The sequence below is a fragment of the Rhinatrema bivittatum genome, chromosome 2 (assembly GCF_901001135.1).
Source record: "Rhinatrema bivittatum chromosome 2, aRhiBiv1.1, whole genome shotgun sequence".
Classification (NCBI taxonomy): Eukaryota; Metazoa; Chordata; class Amphibia; order Gymnophiona; family Rhinatrematidae; genus Rhinatrema; species Rhinatrema bivittatum.
Window position 1 is genome coordinate 273,047,869 of NC_042616.1, and position 19,009 is coordinate 273,066,877.

The 19,009-nt window shown below is 42.5% G+C and overlaps 1 protein-coding gene across 1 annotated transcript in view; it reads right to left on the reverse strand.

Annotated features, from left to right (window-relative positions):
• The window catches only part of LOC115084539 (mediator of RNA polymerase II transcription subunit 1-like), a 200,022-nt gene extending 181,308 nt beyond the window's left edge, over positions 1-18,714 (reverse strand). The window contains exon 1 of the mRNA XM_029589527.1: positions 18,565-18,714. Within this exon, the coding sequence (XP_029445387.1) occupies positions 18,565-18,676 (112 nt within the window). The 5' untranslated portion in view covers positions 18,677-18,714. The remainder of the gene's footprint in view (positions 1-18,564) is intronic.
• Between the last annotated feature and the right edge of the window lie 295 nt (positions 18,715-19,009).

Sequence of the window (19,009 nt, forward strand, 5' to 3'; positions counted from 1 at the left end):
TTCCCTTATCTAAGTTAGTGGAAAAAGGAGTCTACCACCAACTTTTGGACTTCCTGGAAGAGGTAAAATTGCTTCACTCTGAACACTTGTCCAGAAGGACAGGGTTGGTTCCATGTCCTTTCCTGAAGGACATCACAAATGGGACCATTCTTATTCTATTCTCTCTCATTGCAGCTTTTGACACAGTTGACCGCAATCTCCTTATCCAGCACCTGGGTAATATTGGTATTGGAGGTTCTGCCCTCAGTTGGTTCAAGTCTTTTATCCAACAGAACTCAAATCCGTTTGGTGGGCCAACAAATGATAAACTTCCAGAAGCCTTATTTGTGGAGTCTCCCAGGGCCCAATCCTTTCCCCAGTACTTTTCAAACATTTTGTTTAAACTGATCCGTGAATAAATCCAGACTATCATCATAAAGTGCCACCTGTTTGCTGACAATATTCAATTCTGCATTAAGGAACTTTGGTTCTGGTGTTAATCTCAAGAGCTGTCTCTCAGCTGTAGCCCAATGGCTTAGTTGACAAGCAAACTGAACCCTTCAAAATCATAAATTTCTCTGGTTGAGCTGACAGGGTCACTCTATAGCCTCTACCATCCCTATCAAATATATTCCTCCAGCCACAAACTTCGGTCCGAACTAAGGATGGAGTTGGATCCCCAAAGTTATTAATGATGTCCCACATCAGCAAAGTAGTGAGTACCTCCTTCATGTACCTCCACCAGATAAGACCGCTCCACAGCTTCTTCAGACACCTTAACTTATCCTGAATCATCAATGCCCTAATCACTAGTTGATTAGATTATTGCAACTCTCTTCTGATTCGTATCTCCCAGACTATCCTGGAAGCAGTTACAACTTGTGCAAAGCACGGAAGCAAGACTCTTGGTGGGCACCAAAGCTTCAAATCACATAAAACCCATCCTACATAAATGTCAGTGGCTTTCAATAGAAAGAAGCCAGAATAAAATTCAAGATCCTCCATCTCATCTTCAATCGTGCAAATAATCAGGCCCCAGAATCTCTCTCACAGCTCCTGATACCATACACCCCTTCTAGAGAACTCTGCTCCTCACAAATGGCCCTGCTTGCTCCCCACCCCCTTAGCTGCCGCAAAAATGATACTGCATAAGGCACAGAGTCTTTAGCTGCTATACTCCCAAACTCTGTAATGAGGTGCCATAGCCTATTTGCCTGGAATCAAGTTAGTCTTTTAATGAAAAATAAGGTAAGGGGCTGTTTAATCAGACCTTCAGTCAGTCTGATCAACACACACAAAAAAAAAAAAAAAATCTACCTCCATCACCTAGGATCCTTAACCGGGAAGAAACTCATTTGTTCAGACCATTCTGGCCATTTCATTTACTGCAAAGGTCCTACAGCCATCCATAATTTGTTCTGCTCTGTACCTTCCTACCCTCTAACAATTGTAATCTCTTGGAGTCTGTCTTGTGATAGCAAAGCTTCTTATATCAAATATTGGAATATAACAAGGCTTCCAATACTGGTGGCCATCATCCTGCCTCACAGACACTACTAATCATCAATCTGGTATTTATATATTATAGAGTCTCCGTCCTCCAGCTACCACATTGCTGCAGTTTTAAATTAATTGTTCCCTTGTTCAATGTTTTGTTCAAGTGTCCTTTTAATTCAATGTCCTTTGCTTTGAGAGGTTTATTGAAATCTGTAAGGTGATTCATAAATATTCTTAAATAAATAAATCCACCTCCTATTAGAGAACTAGAACAAGCCAGGCTGCTATAGATACTTACACAGAAACTACACATTAGCTGAATACTCGAGCTTGGTCATACATGTAGAACACAGATGGTTTATTTTTGGAGATGATCTGACTATAGAGTATAAATAGAAACAGGCAGACAAAAACTGAACTAGAAAACACAATAAGCCAGATTCTGTATGTAGTGCAACAATGGAAAATAGAAACAAACAGCACCAACAAAATACCATACTAATAAAATAATATTTCAAAACATCTAATTAACAGATCCAATTAGAAACTCATTAAATTAAAAAAAATTATCACCCACCAATAAAATATTTCAAACACAGCAGACACAAAACATCCAATAATTAAAACTAATAGGGATTTAAAAAAAAAAAAATCCTCTACTCTCCATACCTGGGAACCTTTTATTTCTAGCCACTCAAAGATTGTCCAGGATTAGCAGGGGAGGGTGCACAAATTTTACTTTCTCTCTCATAAATATGTTTATTCTCATGCACACACACACACTTTAACACATTGGCTCTCTCCCCTTCACACGACGACACTCTCACTCTCACAGGCCCTCTCTCATCTCAGTGGCTCTCGTTCCCCCTCCTCTTATGGGCATTTTTCAGGAATCCCCACTGTGCCTCTTGTTATATTGTCTTGGGTGGGGTTTGTGGTGGCCACGCCATGGCCTCTTTCTGGTGCACGGTGGCCCACTGGGACTTTTCTTCAGCCACTGTGGGATAGATTTGTGGTGGCCCCATTGGAGTTTCCCCTTTGGCCATCACGGGCGTGTCACTGAAGCCAGTGCTGCAGATTCTCTCATCTGCCTGCAGAGGTTGGTAATCCCACGGGCACCTTACTGGAGCTATGCTGCTAATGTTGGCCTCAGTGCAGGGTGAGGTAGCCGCAGCAGGAAGGTTTTTTTGGGGGAAAGAGCACATTTTGCTGTCTTAGAATCTTGCCTCCTGAGGCAGCCACCTCATCCAGCAACAGCCCCTGTATGCAAAACACTCTTTCTACAAGCTCTACCAATCTAATGGAAGTCTACATAGCAAGCAGATAGTCACTTTTGTTAAAAATAATTCTACACAATGTATGATATTCTCAGGACAAAAAAAAAAAAAAAAAAGTCTTCCCTTTTTATAAAAACAGTGAAGAAGTTAGTGATCCAGAAATGGAACTGAAGGTGGGTAGAGCAATGTTTAACCCCTTCATGTTCCGTCTCTGACCGCTTGGCAGCTGAACTAGTCAGTGCTGGCGAGCAGCAGAGATTTCTACAGCCAAAACCAAACATATTCCAAACATCCAGAAAGAGAGAAGGTAATCCACGATTACCCCAGAGTAATCCACTCTCCAAACATGCACTTTAACTTAATTCCTGCCCTGATCCAAGTGCTAAAAAAAAAAAATCCCCACATACAAGAACCCACGCTAACCAATGAGTGACTCCCTGCATTGCCAGTAAATAGTGGCATGCACGCACTAAACCAGCTGTTTTAGAGTGGGTTTGCGTGTGCGTTTTTCCCCATGCTGAACGCTATATTACATACGCGCGTAAGGCTAGCATGGGAAATCTGCGTGTCAAACCATGTGCAAGTATGCACAAAATCCCATGACAGTTTTAGCACTGCATATTACATCACTCCCTTAGACTCCAAGCAACTCATGAATGGGAACCCGCTACTCCACTAACCTCTGCTTCATGGAGGTTGGTGAAATTTTATTTGGTGCCCACATCTCAAGTAAGATGGTTCAGATACACCCTCACTGCTTCTGCTGCCCAAGCTTCCTGCTCCAGTTGAAATGCCTCACTGTTCAGCCTTCCTTACCCCCTATTATTTTAATCCTAAAAATCCTTCTATTCCGCATTCTATACAAGGTGGCTTACAATAAAAACATGCACAAGCAATACATAAAAACAGAACACATTACTAGTGGAATACAAGAAAAGACAATAGAAGAGAAGTCTGATTACAGTTCTTCCAATGCAGAGGTCTGGAAGCACAATTGAATTTAGCTTTTTCCACTAGAGCAAGTTCAGTTTGGAAAGGCTTGTTTGAAGAGGAAGGTTTTAACTGATCTTTTGAAATTTTTTAGATCCTGGATCTCATATAGCAAGTCTGGGAGGGTGTTCCAAAGGTCTTGGGCCTGCGACTGAAAAGGCCTGATTTCTTCTAATATCAAGGCTTGTTGTTTCCACAGTTGGCATTTCCAATAAGTTTTTGTAGCGAATTAAATATGTCTGGTTGGTTTGTAGAGCCTGAGAGAGGTGCTTAGCCAGATAAATGATTGTGTATCAAATTGAATGTAACTGTTAATACTTTAAACTGAATGTGATAAATGATTGGAAGCCAATACAATGATATCAAGGCCAGAGTTATGCGCTCTCAAACATTTTCCAGTTAGATGGGCCATGAAGTTCTGAATTATTTGAAATGGCCAGGTTGTAGAAACTGGCAAGCCAAGATAAAAAAAAAGAGTTACAATAATCCAGGCTGTTTAGTACCAATGATTGTAGCACTATATGTCAATCGTTCAATGTAAGGAGCGGCTTTAAATGTTTCAACAGATGTAATTTATAAAAGGAAGATTTAACCAAAGGTGGAAATCTGGGACTGCATAGAGAGGTCAGAATCTATTATGCTTTCATCACCCCCAATTTTCCAGATTATGAAATGGAATGAACCATTCTGCCAAAGTACGGGATAATGGAGGTAGGATTATCAGGGAGTTGATTAGGCTCCAGCCATAGTGCAGTGGAGGTGCATGGGCATCCCTGGTGTTGCCAGGAAAGATGTTCCTCAGTAGCTTCTTTTTATAATCTGAGGAGATCCTGTCCAGTGATCTGCTCTGGTATCTGTAAAGAAAGCAGAGGTGTTATTTCAGAAGAAGGAGGAAAAGATCCTTCTGTCAGCAGCACTTGGGAAACAGCCGCATCTACCAGTGCAATACTTTTGTTTCAAGCGAGTTTTCTTTGGAATGTTTAGTACATTTGTACTTGTATTTTCTGTAAACTGATATGATGTATATTTGAATATCTGTATATATAAAACTGTTGAGTTCGTGGACCCTTGAGCCGGCTAGAGATGGTGAAAGTGCACCGTGAGAAGGCCCACAGTGGAGGTCGTAGTTGGGAGGCAGCTCAAGTCAGGAGACCCACTGAATCTTCACCACTGGAAGCCAGAGATCCCTCCAGGAGGAGCCCTTGAGGATCCGAGCCGCTTGGACTTAGACGAGGTCTCCTGGATGGAGCAGTCCAGAAGACAACAAGTAACAGACAAGCAGGAAGTAGGACAAACCAGGAGTCAAGACAGGCAGCAAGCAGGATACCAGAAGACAAGCCAAAGTCAGGAGCCAGGCAAGGAAGGGCTGGAGAAGGAACAGGAAGAGACAGCAACTAGCAAGACTCCAAAGAGCGAACCTCGTTGCAAGGCAAGGAAGGAGAGTCTGAGCAGGGTTTAAGTACTCACAGAGTCTGACATCACTCTAGGGGAAGATCTTGAATTTCCCACGCTGGTCCCTTTAAATCTGGAGCCTCTGCATGTGCATGTATGCCTAGGGGGTGGAGCTACCAGCCAACGGAGGAAGTGTAGGAGCGCGATGGCGTCTCCCTCGTGGAGCTGCCGCCGCAAGATACCGCAGGGCTGGCTTGGAGGAAGGTAAGGGCCCTGCCATGGCATCCCATGGCCGGGAATCTTAACAGTCCCCCCCCTTATGCCCCCTCCTCGGGGGTCCTGGTGCGTTCGGATGCTCCTGATGGAAACGATGGAGAAGCGATTTGTCTAATATATTGGCCGCTGTCTCCCAAGTATTGTCCTCAGGACTACAGCCCTCCCAAGACACTAAATATTCCCAGTTTCGATGATGGAAGTGAACATCCAAGATATCCTGGACTTGATAGATTGAGTCATCATCAGCAAGTGGCTGCGAAGAAACTGGTGGATTGCGGAGATATTTAGAGAATCAGAGGTTTCACCAGAGATACGTGGAAGATGCTGGAAATCTTCAAGGTACTGGAGAGACGTACACAATAAAAGACAATACCAACTCTGAGATGGTAAAGGTCCCAATGAACTTAGGGGGCTAGACGCATGGAAGGCAAGCGGAGGTGGATATGTTTGGTACTCAACCATACTCATCTCCTGGTTGAAATACTGGAGCTGGACGACAATGTTTATCAGTGTTTCTTTTAGAGGTGGCCGCTGTTCACTGCAACTTGAATTGGAGTAGACTCCCAAAGAGAATGAAGCTGCTGCGTGGAGAGCTGAGCTGCAGGGGAAGGCCCTGACAGAGGAGAGGTAGAGGAGGCTTGGGTTGTCTACCATAGACAAGCTGAAAAGGGGATGTCCCCGTAGCTGAATGGGTATGATGGTTGTATGAGAACTCAGCACATGGTAGTAGGGACACCCAATTGTCTTGTTTGTCCCAACGAGGGCTCTGAGGAAAGCCTTTAGGGAACGACTGGTTCGTTCCACTTGTCCGTTGCTCTGGGAGTGAAATGCAGAGGTAAAATCCAAATGGACTCCGTTGTTTCCAGAGAGCCTTCCAGTACTTTGCGGTAAACTGAGGACTCCAGTCCGACGTAATGTGGAGTGGCAGTCCATGGGCACGAAATATGTACTGTGAAAACAGCTGGGCTAATTCAGGAGCAGAAGGAAGTTTAGGTAATGGGACAAAATGAGCCATGTTAGAAAATCTGTCCACTGTGACCCATATGACTGTCTTCCCTTCAGAAGGGGGCAAATCTGTTATAAAGTCGGTAGATAAGTGGGTCCACGGCTCAACCGGGATGGGAAGTGGCTGGGGCAGACCCCAAGGACGGCCTGGTATTGATTTCTGTTTTGCACAAACCGGACAAGAGTCAATGTAGACTCTAATGTCCCTTCTTACTTGAGGCCACCAGAAGTAGCAGCAGCATGTGAGCAATTCCAACATTTGTACCCCACCACGATGTCCTGCAGTAACAGAATCATGGGCTCAAGTGAGAACTTCCCTTCTCAAGTGAAAAAACACTACCATCTTGCCGATGGGGCTTATGTCTGTGGCGGCCAGTAGGACCTTTGCAGGATCTAAAATATACTGAGGTGGAGTAGGTGTGTCCTCTGTCTCTGTAGTACGGGAAAGAGCGTCTGCACAGATATTCTTTGATGCTGGATGGTAATGTAGGGAGAAATGGAACAGAGTAAAGAACAAAGACCAGCGAGCCTGTCTTGGATTTAGTTGTTGGGCACAGCACAAGAATTCCAGATTTTTGTGGTCTGTGTATACCACTATTATTTTTTTTATTTGTTGAGTTTTATATACCATCATTCGGTAGAGCCATCATAACGTTTACAAAGTATATATTTTCTTAGCAGTTGTGCAACAGTATAACAATGTGAACATTAACAGAATTTAAACATAACAAGTCCAGAAAGCATTATTAAGTTGGATGAGGAAGGGGGATGCAGGTTCAGGTTGGAGAGAAGGTATTAAGATGTTTATAGATGAGCATTGGGATGATCAGATGTATGAAGGTCAGTGTAGAATTTGCAAAACAATAGTGTTTTTAGGTCGTGCTGGGTTCTCAGGACTTTAGGTAGGGCATTCCAGAGTTTAGGGGAGGCAATGGAAAAGGCTCTCTCTCTTGTTGTTGCCAGATGTGCATCTTTGATGGGGGGGAGGGATGTTTAGGTAACCTGAGTTATTAGAGCGTAGGTTTCTTGGAGGATTTTGAGGAATTATGTTTAGACCTTGATGATCATTGTTTAGAATTTTGTGAATGATGGTCATTGATTTTTAAGCAATACGTGCTTTAATAGGGAGCCAGTGAAGTAAGGTCAATATGGGTGTTATGTGTTCACTTCTTTTTGTTCCTGTTAGGACTCTGGCAGCTGAGTTCTGCAGTATTTGGAGTGGTTTGAGGGTTGAAAAAGGTATTCCAGTTAGTAGGGAGTTGCAATAGTCGAAGGTGGAGAAAATAAGTAGTTGTAGGACAGTTCTGAAATCATAAGGGTTGAGAAATGGTTTTAGATGTCTTAGGATTAGGAGTCTGTGATATCCTTCTTTAGTTTTATTTGATATGTGGTTCTTGAAAGAAAGTTCTTTAATCGATGATAATTCCGAGGTTCCTGGTGTGGGTGGTAGGGAGTATAGATTTCATTTGTTTGTCTAGTATTGTCAGGGGTGGTGGAGTTGGATTGGGTTTTTTGTCCATGGAGTATTATTTCAGTTTTGTCGAAATTGATTATGAGTTTCAGAGAATTTAGGAGATGTTTGATTGAAATAAGTAGATCTGAGGTTTTCTTGTAGGTGTCTTCGATCGAATTTTGTATGGGAATTAGAAGTTGAATATCATCAGCGTAGAGGAAGTGTGCGATTCCATATTCTTCTAGTAGTTGGCAGATGGGGAGAAGGTATATGTTGAAAAGGGAGGCTGATAAAGCTGATCCTTGGGGGGACTCCAGTGTTGAGGTTGATCATTTTTGATGGGTTGTTATTGATTAATACTTGGTATGTTCGATCAGATAGAAAGAGAACCATTGTAAGGTGGTGCCGGTTAAGCCAATTAGGGTTAGTCGCTCCAACAGTATATTGTGGTTTACTGTGTCGAAGGCGGCTGAGAGGTCAAAGAGTATGAGCAAGTATTTTTCACCTTTGTCAAAGCCTCTTATAATAATATCATTTAGGGAGATGAGGAGAGATTCTGTGTTTAGGTTTTTTCTAAATCCATATTGTGATGGAGGTAGGATGCTGCTTGTCTCAAGATAGTCATCAAGTTGAGTATGTACGACTTTTTCAATGGTTTTGGCTATGAACGAAAGGTTTGATATGGGGCAGTAGTTGGTAAGGATTTCAGGATCTAGGTTGCTCTCTTTAAAAGGATTGGTTTGATAACAGCAGATTTGAGGCATTTGGGGTAATTACCTTTGGTCAGTGATAAATTGATGATTTTGGTGATGGTTTTAGATATGGTGGGTTGTTATCTATTGGATAGTTGGCGGGGTTCATTTTATTTATTATAGATTGAATTTCAAGAGTAGAGGCGGTATCAAAGTTTGACCATGATGAGGTTATCTTGTTGTTAAGTTTGATGTTCTGGTTGTTGTTGGTTTGGATGAGATGAGATATTTTGTTGTTGAAGAAAATCAGCAAAGTCATCGCTTCCATGTTTGGTACACGTAGACTCTTGGGTGGTTTTAGTAATTTCTGAACTATTGCGAATAACATTCTGGGGTTATGATGAAATTTGGAGATTGTTGGAGAAGAATTCCTTTTTCGCATTGTTGATATTTTTATATTGAACTAAGTTGTTCCGATAATTATTTAGTGTGGTTGTACTTTTGTTTTTTCTCCATTCTCTTTTTTCCTGAGTATACGTTTGGCAGTTCTGATATTTTCGTTATACCATTGGTTCTTGTTTAGTCTTTGTAATAATGGGATTGATGTTGTCTGCTACTTTTTTTGTGATATTTAGCCATGATGAAGTTGCATTCTCAGAGTTAGATAGATTAATGTTGCTTAATTTGGATTGAAGAGTTTTTTGTAAAAAGTTCTGTGTTGAATGGTGAACAGTAGGATATCTTGTTTGGGGTGATTTGAGGAGCTGTAAGGTTGAGGTTGGTATGTAAGTTAGCTTGGATTAGGTGGTGGTCAGACCAGGGTATCACTGTGGTGTGAGTAGAGTTTGTTTATGGGATAACAATGGGATGTTGAGCCCCCTCCAACCATTGACACCAATCCTCAAAGGCTAGCTTGATGGCCAAAAGCTCTGTGTCACCAATTCTGTAGTTTCTTTCAGCCAGAGAAAAATTTGAGAAAAGTAGAACAGGGGAGTAAGCTTGCCCTTGGAGATTTGACTGAGCACAGCTCCCACTGCCAGGTCAGAAGAGTCTACCTCTACTATAAGAGATCATAGAGGGTCTGAGTGATGTAGACAAGTGTCCTGCAGAAAGGCCTGTTTTAAGTCTTCAAAGCTTGATGCGTAGCTACAGACCGCTCCTTGGCATTAGCTCCTTTCTTTGTGAGGGATGTAAGGAGTGCTATTTTCTGAGAATAATGAGGTATAAATTGCTTGTAGAAATTGGCAAAGCCAAGGAATCTCTGAGGGCCTTGACCCCCACAGGTTGTGGCCAAACTCTAATGGCAGACACTTTGTCTGGGTCCATGTGGAACCTGGTGGAAGACAGAATATAACCCAAGAAGAGTAATGACTTGTTCAAATAGGCATTTTTTCCAATTTGGCGAACAAACAGTTGTCTCTCAGTCGCTGTAGCACCTGTTTTACTTGCTGACAATGCGTAGCAATGTCCTTAGAGTAAATTAGAACATCATCCAAATAGACAATGACAGATGAATGGAGCATCTCTCGTAGTACCTCGTTCATCAAGTTTTGAAAGACCGCCGGGTCGTTGGCATAGCCTGAATGGCATGAAGAGGTACTCGTAGTGTCCGTCACACATATTGAACGCGGTCTTCCATTCGTCCCCAGGACAAATTCTCACGAGGTTGTAGGCCTCATGGAGAGAGTGTTCTGTGAACACCTTGGCTCCTTGTAATCGGTCCAGAAGTTCCGGGATAAGCGGCAGAGGGTATCTGTTGCTGTGCGTGATGGCGTTGAGGCCACGGTAATCGATGCAAGGTCTAAGAGAACCATCTTTCTTTGCGACAAAGAAGAAGCCTGCTCCTGCAGGTGAGTTCGAAGGGTGAATGAAGCCACGCTCCAAATTCTCCTTAATGTATTCGGACATAGCTTGTGTCTCCGGAAGAGACAAGGAGTATGCCCAACCCCGAGATGGAGTTGTTCCAGGCAGTAGATAGATAGCCCAATTGAATGGTTGATGTTCTGGCAGCAATTTAGCCATCTCCTTAGAGAATACATCCTTGTATGCAGAGTATTGAGGTGGCAACGTGAGGGAGGTCACCAAAAACGGGATACTGGGTCGTGGTAACACTGGTAAACAGGAAGAGAAGCATTGTGGGCTCCAAGCAGCTAATTGCAAGGTGTACCAGTGGATGATATGAGTGTCTTTGAAGCCAAGGCAGGCCTAGGACAATCGGATGAATGGCCTTCTCTAGTACAAGGAATGAAATCTCCTTGGTGTGCAAGAGGCCAGTATGAGGAGTTAAGGGTTTAGTGCTGGTAGAGATGCTCCCCGGGAGGGAAGTTCTGCGAATCGAAGAAACTTAAGAGTGGAGGAACCCGAGGTTGTATGGCGAGATTTAATAACGGACGAGATCAGCGAGAATGACATTTCCTCCGGTTCCCGAGGAAACCAAAATGCCAACGTATCAAAGGAACCACCAGGGAATTCGAGAGTAACTGGTACGGTCCATTGAGGAGCAGAATTAGTACTACCTAGGGTCAGCTCCCTGATAACACCTAGGTTCTGGCGTTTTCCGGCCACACCACATTGGGCTAAGAAATGCCCCTTATTGCCACGTATAGGCAAAGGCCTAGCGAGCATCGACGTCTCCTTTCCTCTTGAGAAAGAGGGCTTCGCCCCAGCTGCATAGGCTCCACCCCTTGGTTGCTTGAAGATGTGGAGGGGGAGGACAAAAGGTCGAGAGAATGTAGGTGCCAGGTTAACTGGTCTACGAAGTGATCTCCCTTCATGGAACAGTTGTTTGAGTTGGCAGTAGACTCTTCCTGCCAGGTCAATCATGCTGTCTAGGTCGTCCGGAAGGTCCCGTGCCGCTAGCTCATCCTTGAGGCGCGAAGCCAATCCTTCCAAGAATATACCATGAAGACTGTCTTCTCTTCAGTCCAGCTCTGTGGCCAGCGAGCGGAATTCGACCACATATTCGGCAAGAGAACGAGAGCCCTGGCGTAGTCGTAGCAATTTGGCAACCGCCGTGGATTTATGGGCAAGCTCAAAGATGTGACTAAATGTGGACACAAACTGTTGCAAGTTTCCAAGGATAGGATAGTTACATTCCCATAATGGGGAGGCCCAGGCCAGGGCCCTCCTATCTAACAAAGACATAATATAACTGGTCTTTACCAGATCTGTCGGGAACTGGGTTGGCAGTAATGTGAAGTGTATGTAGCATTGGTTAAGGAACCCGCAGCACTGTTTCGCTTCCCCGGAGTACCTGGGCGGCGTTGGTAATAGCGTGGAGGCCACAGGTCTGGGACTAGGCATTGGCACCGAAGCAGGAGGTGCTACCGGGAGCGTAGAGTCCAAACGGTTTGCCAGCCTTTCTACTGTCGCCGTCAGGACATCTAAGCAATGTTGCTGCTGTTGTAGCCACTGGGCGATTCCAGGAATGGCCTGCAGGCCAGCCAAGTCCACCGGGTCCATGGCCTTGCACACTGTTGAGTTCGTGGACCCTTGAGCCGGCTAGAGATGGTGAAAGCGCACCATGAGAAGGCCCACAGTGGACGTTGTAGCCGGGAGGCAGTTCAAGTCAGGAGACCCACTGAATCTTCAACACTGGAAGCCCGAGACCCCCCCCCACCCCCACCAGGAGGAGCCCTTGAGGATCTGAACCGCTTTGACTTAGAGGAGGTCTCCTGGATGGAGACCTCCGGAAGACAACAGGCAACAGACAAGCAGGAAGTAGGACAAACCAGGAGTCAGGGCAGGCAGCAGACACCGAAGGCGAACCAGAGTCGAGACTTGCAGCAAGCAGGATACCAGAGGACGAGCCGAAGTCAGGAGCCAGGCAAGGAAGGGCTGGAGAAGGAACAAGGCAGAAACAGGAAAAGACAGCAACTAGCAAGACTCCAAAGAGCAAACCCCATTGCAAGGCAAGGAAGGAGAGTCTGAGCAGGGTTTAAGTACTCACAGCATCTGACATCACTCTAGGGCAGGGGTGGGCAGTTCCGGTCCTCGAGGGCCACAAACCAGTCTGGTTTTCAGGATATCCCTAATGAATATGCATGAGAGAGATTTGCATGCACGCTGCCTCCATTGTATGCAAATCTACTTCATGCATATTCATTAGGATATCCTAAAACCTTGACAGGTTTGTGGCCCTCGAGGACTGGAATTGCCCACCCCTGCTCTAGGGGAAGATCTTGAATTTCCCATGCTGGCCCCTTTAAATCTGGAGCCCCTGTGCGTGTGCCTAGAGGGCGGAGCTACCAGCCGGAGGAAGTGCAGGAGCTCAGCGGCATCTCCCTTGTGGAGATGCCACTGCAGAGTCGCCAAGCTGCGGCCCCAGAAGCGCAGAGGGCCACCCGGAGATACCGCGGGGCTGGCTCAGAGGAAGGTAAAGGCCCTGTCATGGCATCCCATGGCCGGGAATCATAACAAAAACTAAATAAAGACAGCTGTTTGTGAAGAAATAAAGCCATCAATAATGATTTAACATAAGAGCCATGTCTAATAAAACTCTTGAAAAAGAACATAAGAAATTGCCATACTGGGTCAGACCAAAGGTCCATCAAGCCCAGCATCCTGTTTCCAATAGTGGCCATTCCAGGCTATAAGTACCTGGCAAGCTCAAACACCAAGTAGATCCCATGCTACTGATGCCAGTAATAGCAGTGGCTATTCCAAGTCAACTTGATTAAGAGCAGTTAATGGACTTCTCCTCCAAAAAAAAAAACTTATCCAAACTTTTTTTTTTTTTTTAAGCCCAGCTATACTAGCTGCATTAACCACATCCTCTGGCAATAAATTCCAGTGCTTTATTGTGCGTTTAGTGAAAAAAAAAATTTCTGATTAGTTTTAAACATGCTGCATGCTAACTTCATGGAGTGCCCCCTAGTCCTCTTATCCAAAAGAGTAAATAACTGATTCACCTTTACCCATTCTAGCTCTCTCATGATTTTAAAGACCTTTATCTTATCCCCCATCAGCCATCACTTCCCCAAGCTGAACAGTCCTAACCCAGTTAGCCCTTCCTCATAGGGGAGCTGTTCCATCCCCTTTATCATTTTGGTTGCCCTTCTCTGTACCTTCTCCAGTGCAACTATATATCTTTTTTGAGACATAGTGACCAGAATTGCACACGGTACTCAAAAAAGTGTGGTCTCATCATGGAGCGATTCAGAGGCATTATGACATTTTCCATTTTTTTTTTTTTTAACCATAAAAACATCTTTGAAGTGGCCTGATATTTTACCCTTGACTTTAAGGGGTATAAGAAATATGCCTAATCATAAACATGGACTCTCTTCTCATGAGATGTTGTTTGGTAGGCCTGTGCCTACTATGCCAAATGTTGCCAATAGATATGAACTTTGTGCATGATAAAATTAATTCTATATTGTGTTACAACTGCATCCACAGAACAAAGATTATTCAGATTTCTCCAGCATTCCAAGGCCCACCGAACACAAGACTTTCCGGATATCCAACCAGGTGACTTTGTATACTACAAAGCTTTTAAAAGAAAGTACTGCTTACGGCCAAGGTGGAAAGGACCTTTTCAAGTACTGTTGGCGCGTCACTCTGCATTAAAATTATAAGGCCTTGACCATTTGGTGCATGTTAGCCATTGTTAAGGGGTTTTTTTATGAACCTTCCACAGCGATTTATTTTGATCAATGCAAGACCCAGCAGCAGTTCAAGGAGACGGTTGACAAAGCCAGTGGACAGCCTAACTCATATAGCCATGTGAGTACAGAGCCCTCCAAGCGAGATTGAGCCTTTGGCGACAGTGCTTATCCTAAACATTTTTGTGTAAAGCAAGACCTGTATACTGTTTGCAGTCCAGCTGAGTCATTGAGAACATTATCAATGGCAGTGAGGCATGCCCAGCCCTGCGGACACTTAAGCAAGCTGATGCGTTGTCTAATCCTCACTTGTATCTTGACACAGCCAGGTGCCCCTGGAGTCAGGTGCTGTTTCATTAAAGACTCAAGAAAGTGAAATGTCTTCCAGATCTGAATAATTTTGAAGTGGCTGTTTCAAAGAAGGGGAGTGAAAATGCAGATGTCCTCCCTATGTGTGCTGGCTCTCCTATGCAGGATAGTAGCCAGCCCACTGATTATTCCAGAAGATAATGGCTATGTACGTCTCACTAAGGCCTGTCAAGAAGTTTATAATCTAACAGACTGCTGACTCAGCTCTTACCTACCAACTTCTGCTTTGCTTTTTTTTTTTTTTTTTTTTTTTTTTTTTTTAAGTGGCAACTTCTGTTTCAAGCAGTGCCAGCAAATCTCACAGATGGGTGGAAACAAGGAACACAAGTACTAAATGCAGTAACTTTACCTTCAATCAGTGACATCGAGCAATTTTGCACACAGGCCAAATTCAGCAGAATGGTGTTTTTGAGCCCTCCCTATAGGACAAGGACCTGATTATGTTTATGAAAATGGCTTGTAAAAACTATTCTTCTGCTCTTTTCTAATGGAAGTTACAAACTTCCAAAGGGGTGGGAATTTGAAGAATCTTGTTTTATGTTTAATAAGAAGCGTTCTGAATATTGTCCAGCAGATGTGCACTATAATGATTATTCAAATGATAATGTTTTTGCACATTTATCTGGAAATGTGAATGAAGTTATGGGAAAATTTCATAGCTTTACTGTAGCCTACCACAATTTTTCTGACAAACAAAATTATTACTTAGACCCCCTGTCACAGAGGTATCCAAATATAGTACCACATGACCAGAAAACAAGTCATTCTTATGTTCTTTACCCAGACAATAGAAATAGAAAGAAATGTTACAATTTATGCAAGACCAGGACATTTACGACATCCCTACAAGCTGTTAAAGCATATAAATACAGATTTTCGTATTAAGTGTGGAATGGTGTAACCCAAAGTTTCTGTTTTTAAACTCCAAAATCTTACTCATCTTCATGACAACAGCACAAACATCACCCTAACCTTAGAGTAAAGAGATCAATTTGGAGGAGCTATTTTGGGATTTTCCATGCTGAATGTTGGTTAGTCATTCTTAATGTAGAATACCTACAGTACCTGAATGTAATCTGCTTTGAAGTGCTGAAAAAAAAAAGTGGAATATAAAAATATAAACAAACAGGAAATATGAGATTAATACTAATTGGCCTAAAATGAATATATTGACATGAGGGAGATCGGGAAACATAGGAATGAAAGAAATGAAGAAAATCAGTGTTCAAATTGTGGCATGCCAATATCTCGGTTAATTGAGCCATATGCTCATGGTGGGATAGAGCTATCCTAAGATATAGAGACCTAGGAAAATGGAGGAACTGTGAAATTTAGAGTAGAAAAAAAACTTTTTGGTGGCATTCTGAGGTCTCCATATTCTAGGTCAGTTATATTGGAAAAACAGTGGAACATTTTACATTTTATTCTGCAGTGCTAGTTGTTTTCTCTAAGTTATTAGATAGGTTTATTTTTAGAAAGGCTTTAGACAGTAGCCATAACATAGGGCTAGCAGCGCCTCCACTACACAAATATTTACAATGGACATCCAGCATGATATGGTTGATGAAGCCTAGAATGGATGAAAAAAAATGGTGTTTAAATATTTGGACTTAGTTTCATGAGGCAATAAGTGATTGGACCAACTGTATGATAACCAAAAGAATGATGCATTGATTAGCAAATCATAACCAAAGAATTAGAAGATATTAGCCCCTGTCTAATTTGTATAGGGACAGAGGGAGAGAGCAGTTTGCCAATGCCATGTACTTAGTTTATTGTAAATAAAGAAAAAAAAAGAAACAGAAAATGAAGTGTTGGTTTCTTTCAAGCAGAATTGTTTTTATTTACTAGATGTTAAACTGAAAGTTACTCGATGGAAATTAATAATTCCAGGGTCCCCTGATAACTAGATTAAGCTGCCAGGGTCTTTTTAGACCATAAATCTGACAGTTCCTATTCCTGCATTCCCCATCTTAAAAGAGAAAAAAGAAAAAAAAAAAAAAAAAGAAAGAGAAAAATCTTGACCAGAGGTCAGCTACTGCTGATCCTAGGTCTATTGTCATCACCACTGCTACTGGCTGCAACCTTCCATCGTCTCCCATATCTGCCTCTTAATCCCATGGACAAGAATTTCTCTGCATCATCACTGGTGTAGGGCATTTTGCCCTATTTACAGGGAACACAATCAATATTGACAAGCTTTAGTACACTGCTGCTATGTAGTGACCAATTCAGATTGTTTTCAGTGTGCACTGTGAGCTATGACAGCTTGCTCAATCTTTGCAAGAGTTTACCTACTGCTGCTGTGTATTACAGTAAAGTACCTTCCCTAAAAGGCAAAAGTGCAGTCATCTGACCATGTCTGTTCTCAGTCCTGCTAGACTGTATCACCATAAAAATGAATGTTTATAGCAGAATTGCATAGTGCTAAGCAGCAGCACACTGAAGCCGTGATATGCTGACAACATATTTTCAATCAATTTTTCTTGGAACTTAACTCTTGAGAAGCACGGAGCTTCACAACCTATATGCTGTCGCCCTCAAATTGATCACACAAGTGGCCCAAAATGGAATTTGTTACAGTTCAAAGTTTACATGTACACACAAAGTGATTTTTATTTCATTGGTTTTTTTTTTAAACACACATTCTTAGAATGTTGTAGTACTTGTGCCACAAAGAGCATCTGAAGAAAAGACCCAAACATTTTATGGAAGTTTGTCATACAACATTTTTGGGGGGCTAATTTAGAGAAAGATGCCACCTAAAAAGTCTGCATACCATTAAAAAAAAAAAAAAAAAACCACACATTTTGCTTATTTACATAATGTACTCTAGTCAGAGACTTTATGGATTTGACAAAAAGAGAATTTTAGTCTCTGTTAAAAAATAACCACCACCACCACCACAACAGAACATTTATATTAAAATTACTTTAGAGTAGCATCACTTTACTCCATTTAATGTTGGGTTTTTTTGGAAGAAACAGAAGCACTTTTGTGAAGTCTGACATGAAGCAGCTACTCACTTAAGAAAGTGACAGCTGTAGCACATTGAATAAACCTCAGTCATGCAAATGTTCCAGAGCTATACCTGTGAGAAGCTGCCTCTGTAAACAAGTATTATACTGCCAGCACAGACAGGTTATTAGAGTTATTTGTCAAACACAAACAATCCAGGGCAGTAAAATCCTATAGGCACTGTGATAAATACTGCTAAGTCCTATCATAGAGCAAAGCAGCACATCAAGAGAGTCCTAGACAAATACATTTAATGGTGTTTCAATACTTTACAGGGAATTTCAGCAAACTCAATCCCATGAAAGAACAAAAACCACTTATATTAAAAAAAAAAAAGTGTCCACATCATGGATAGTTTTGCTGTGGAATTTAGAAGTCACTGAAGTTTAGTTACAAAGTATGGTTTATCAACTGATAATCTAGAAATAGAAACAGCAGATATAAAAAAAACACTTCCCACCAAGCCTATCTCCTCTTCAGTGGGCCTGACATTCCTGCTACACCACAGTTATACATAAACCATTTTCCATAGACAGAACTTTAAACTTCTCACTAAAAACAAGAGGTTAAAATATGAAAACAAATCCAGCAAAAGGTTAAAAGAAACAAAAACGGCATAACTAAATAAACTTATTGCAGACTTTTTTTTTTTACAGGGATTTGCAAACTCACATTGTATCAAGCCTGAGACTCTCCCTACTTGGATGCCCACGGGAAGTGAATCATAGCGAGGTTTCAGGAAGAGGATAAAAGATACAAACTTGAGCTACTTCTTTCTAGCTTCCTAAAATAGTCTCCAACCTATAGCAAAAATATTTAGTAATGGATGACACTCTCTTCTCTTCCACCTAGATGGGCCATCATAGCCAAAACAAAAAAAATTAATTGCACTGGAATCCGATTCTAAGAGAATATTTGGCAAACACAGCATGCTTGGATCACTCAGTATATTTTTAAAGTAAAAAAAAAAAACAAGCTTGTCCTACCAGCATCCCAGAAGTGATTTTTACCTTGGACACCTACAGAACATGAAGTCTGCAAACAAGGCAATAAAGCAAACACTTCCTGCCCACTCTTCTCTGCTGTGGCACCGCCTTGCAACACATCCACAACCATTTCCATGGTTGATGCCCTCCTGTTCAAAACTCTTTCTGCAGCTTGGCCTGCAGTTTAATGAAGTCACCTACCCACAGCTGTGCTCCCCAGTTAGCCATCACTGCTCAGGTGAGAGCCCTTGTTCTAGGAGCCGCAGCACTACTGCTGCCCAATAAACAGACAGCACTTACTGGTGCTCCAGAAAGGAGGGGGCACGACTCTGAAAACCATGGTAGAATTACTACTCTATCTGATCCTTCATCTGGTAGAGACATTAAAGCAGCAATGCCACTATTATTCTCCAATATACCAATCTCTTGCCTCCTTCCCAGCCTCTTTAAGTACTAATGTGGATTAATA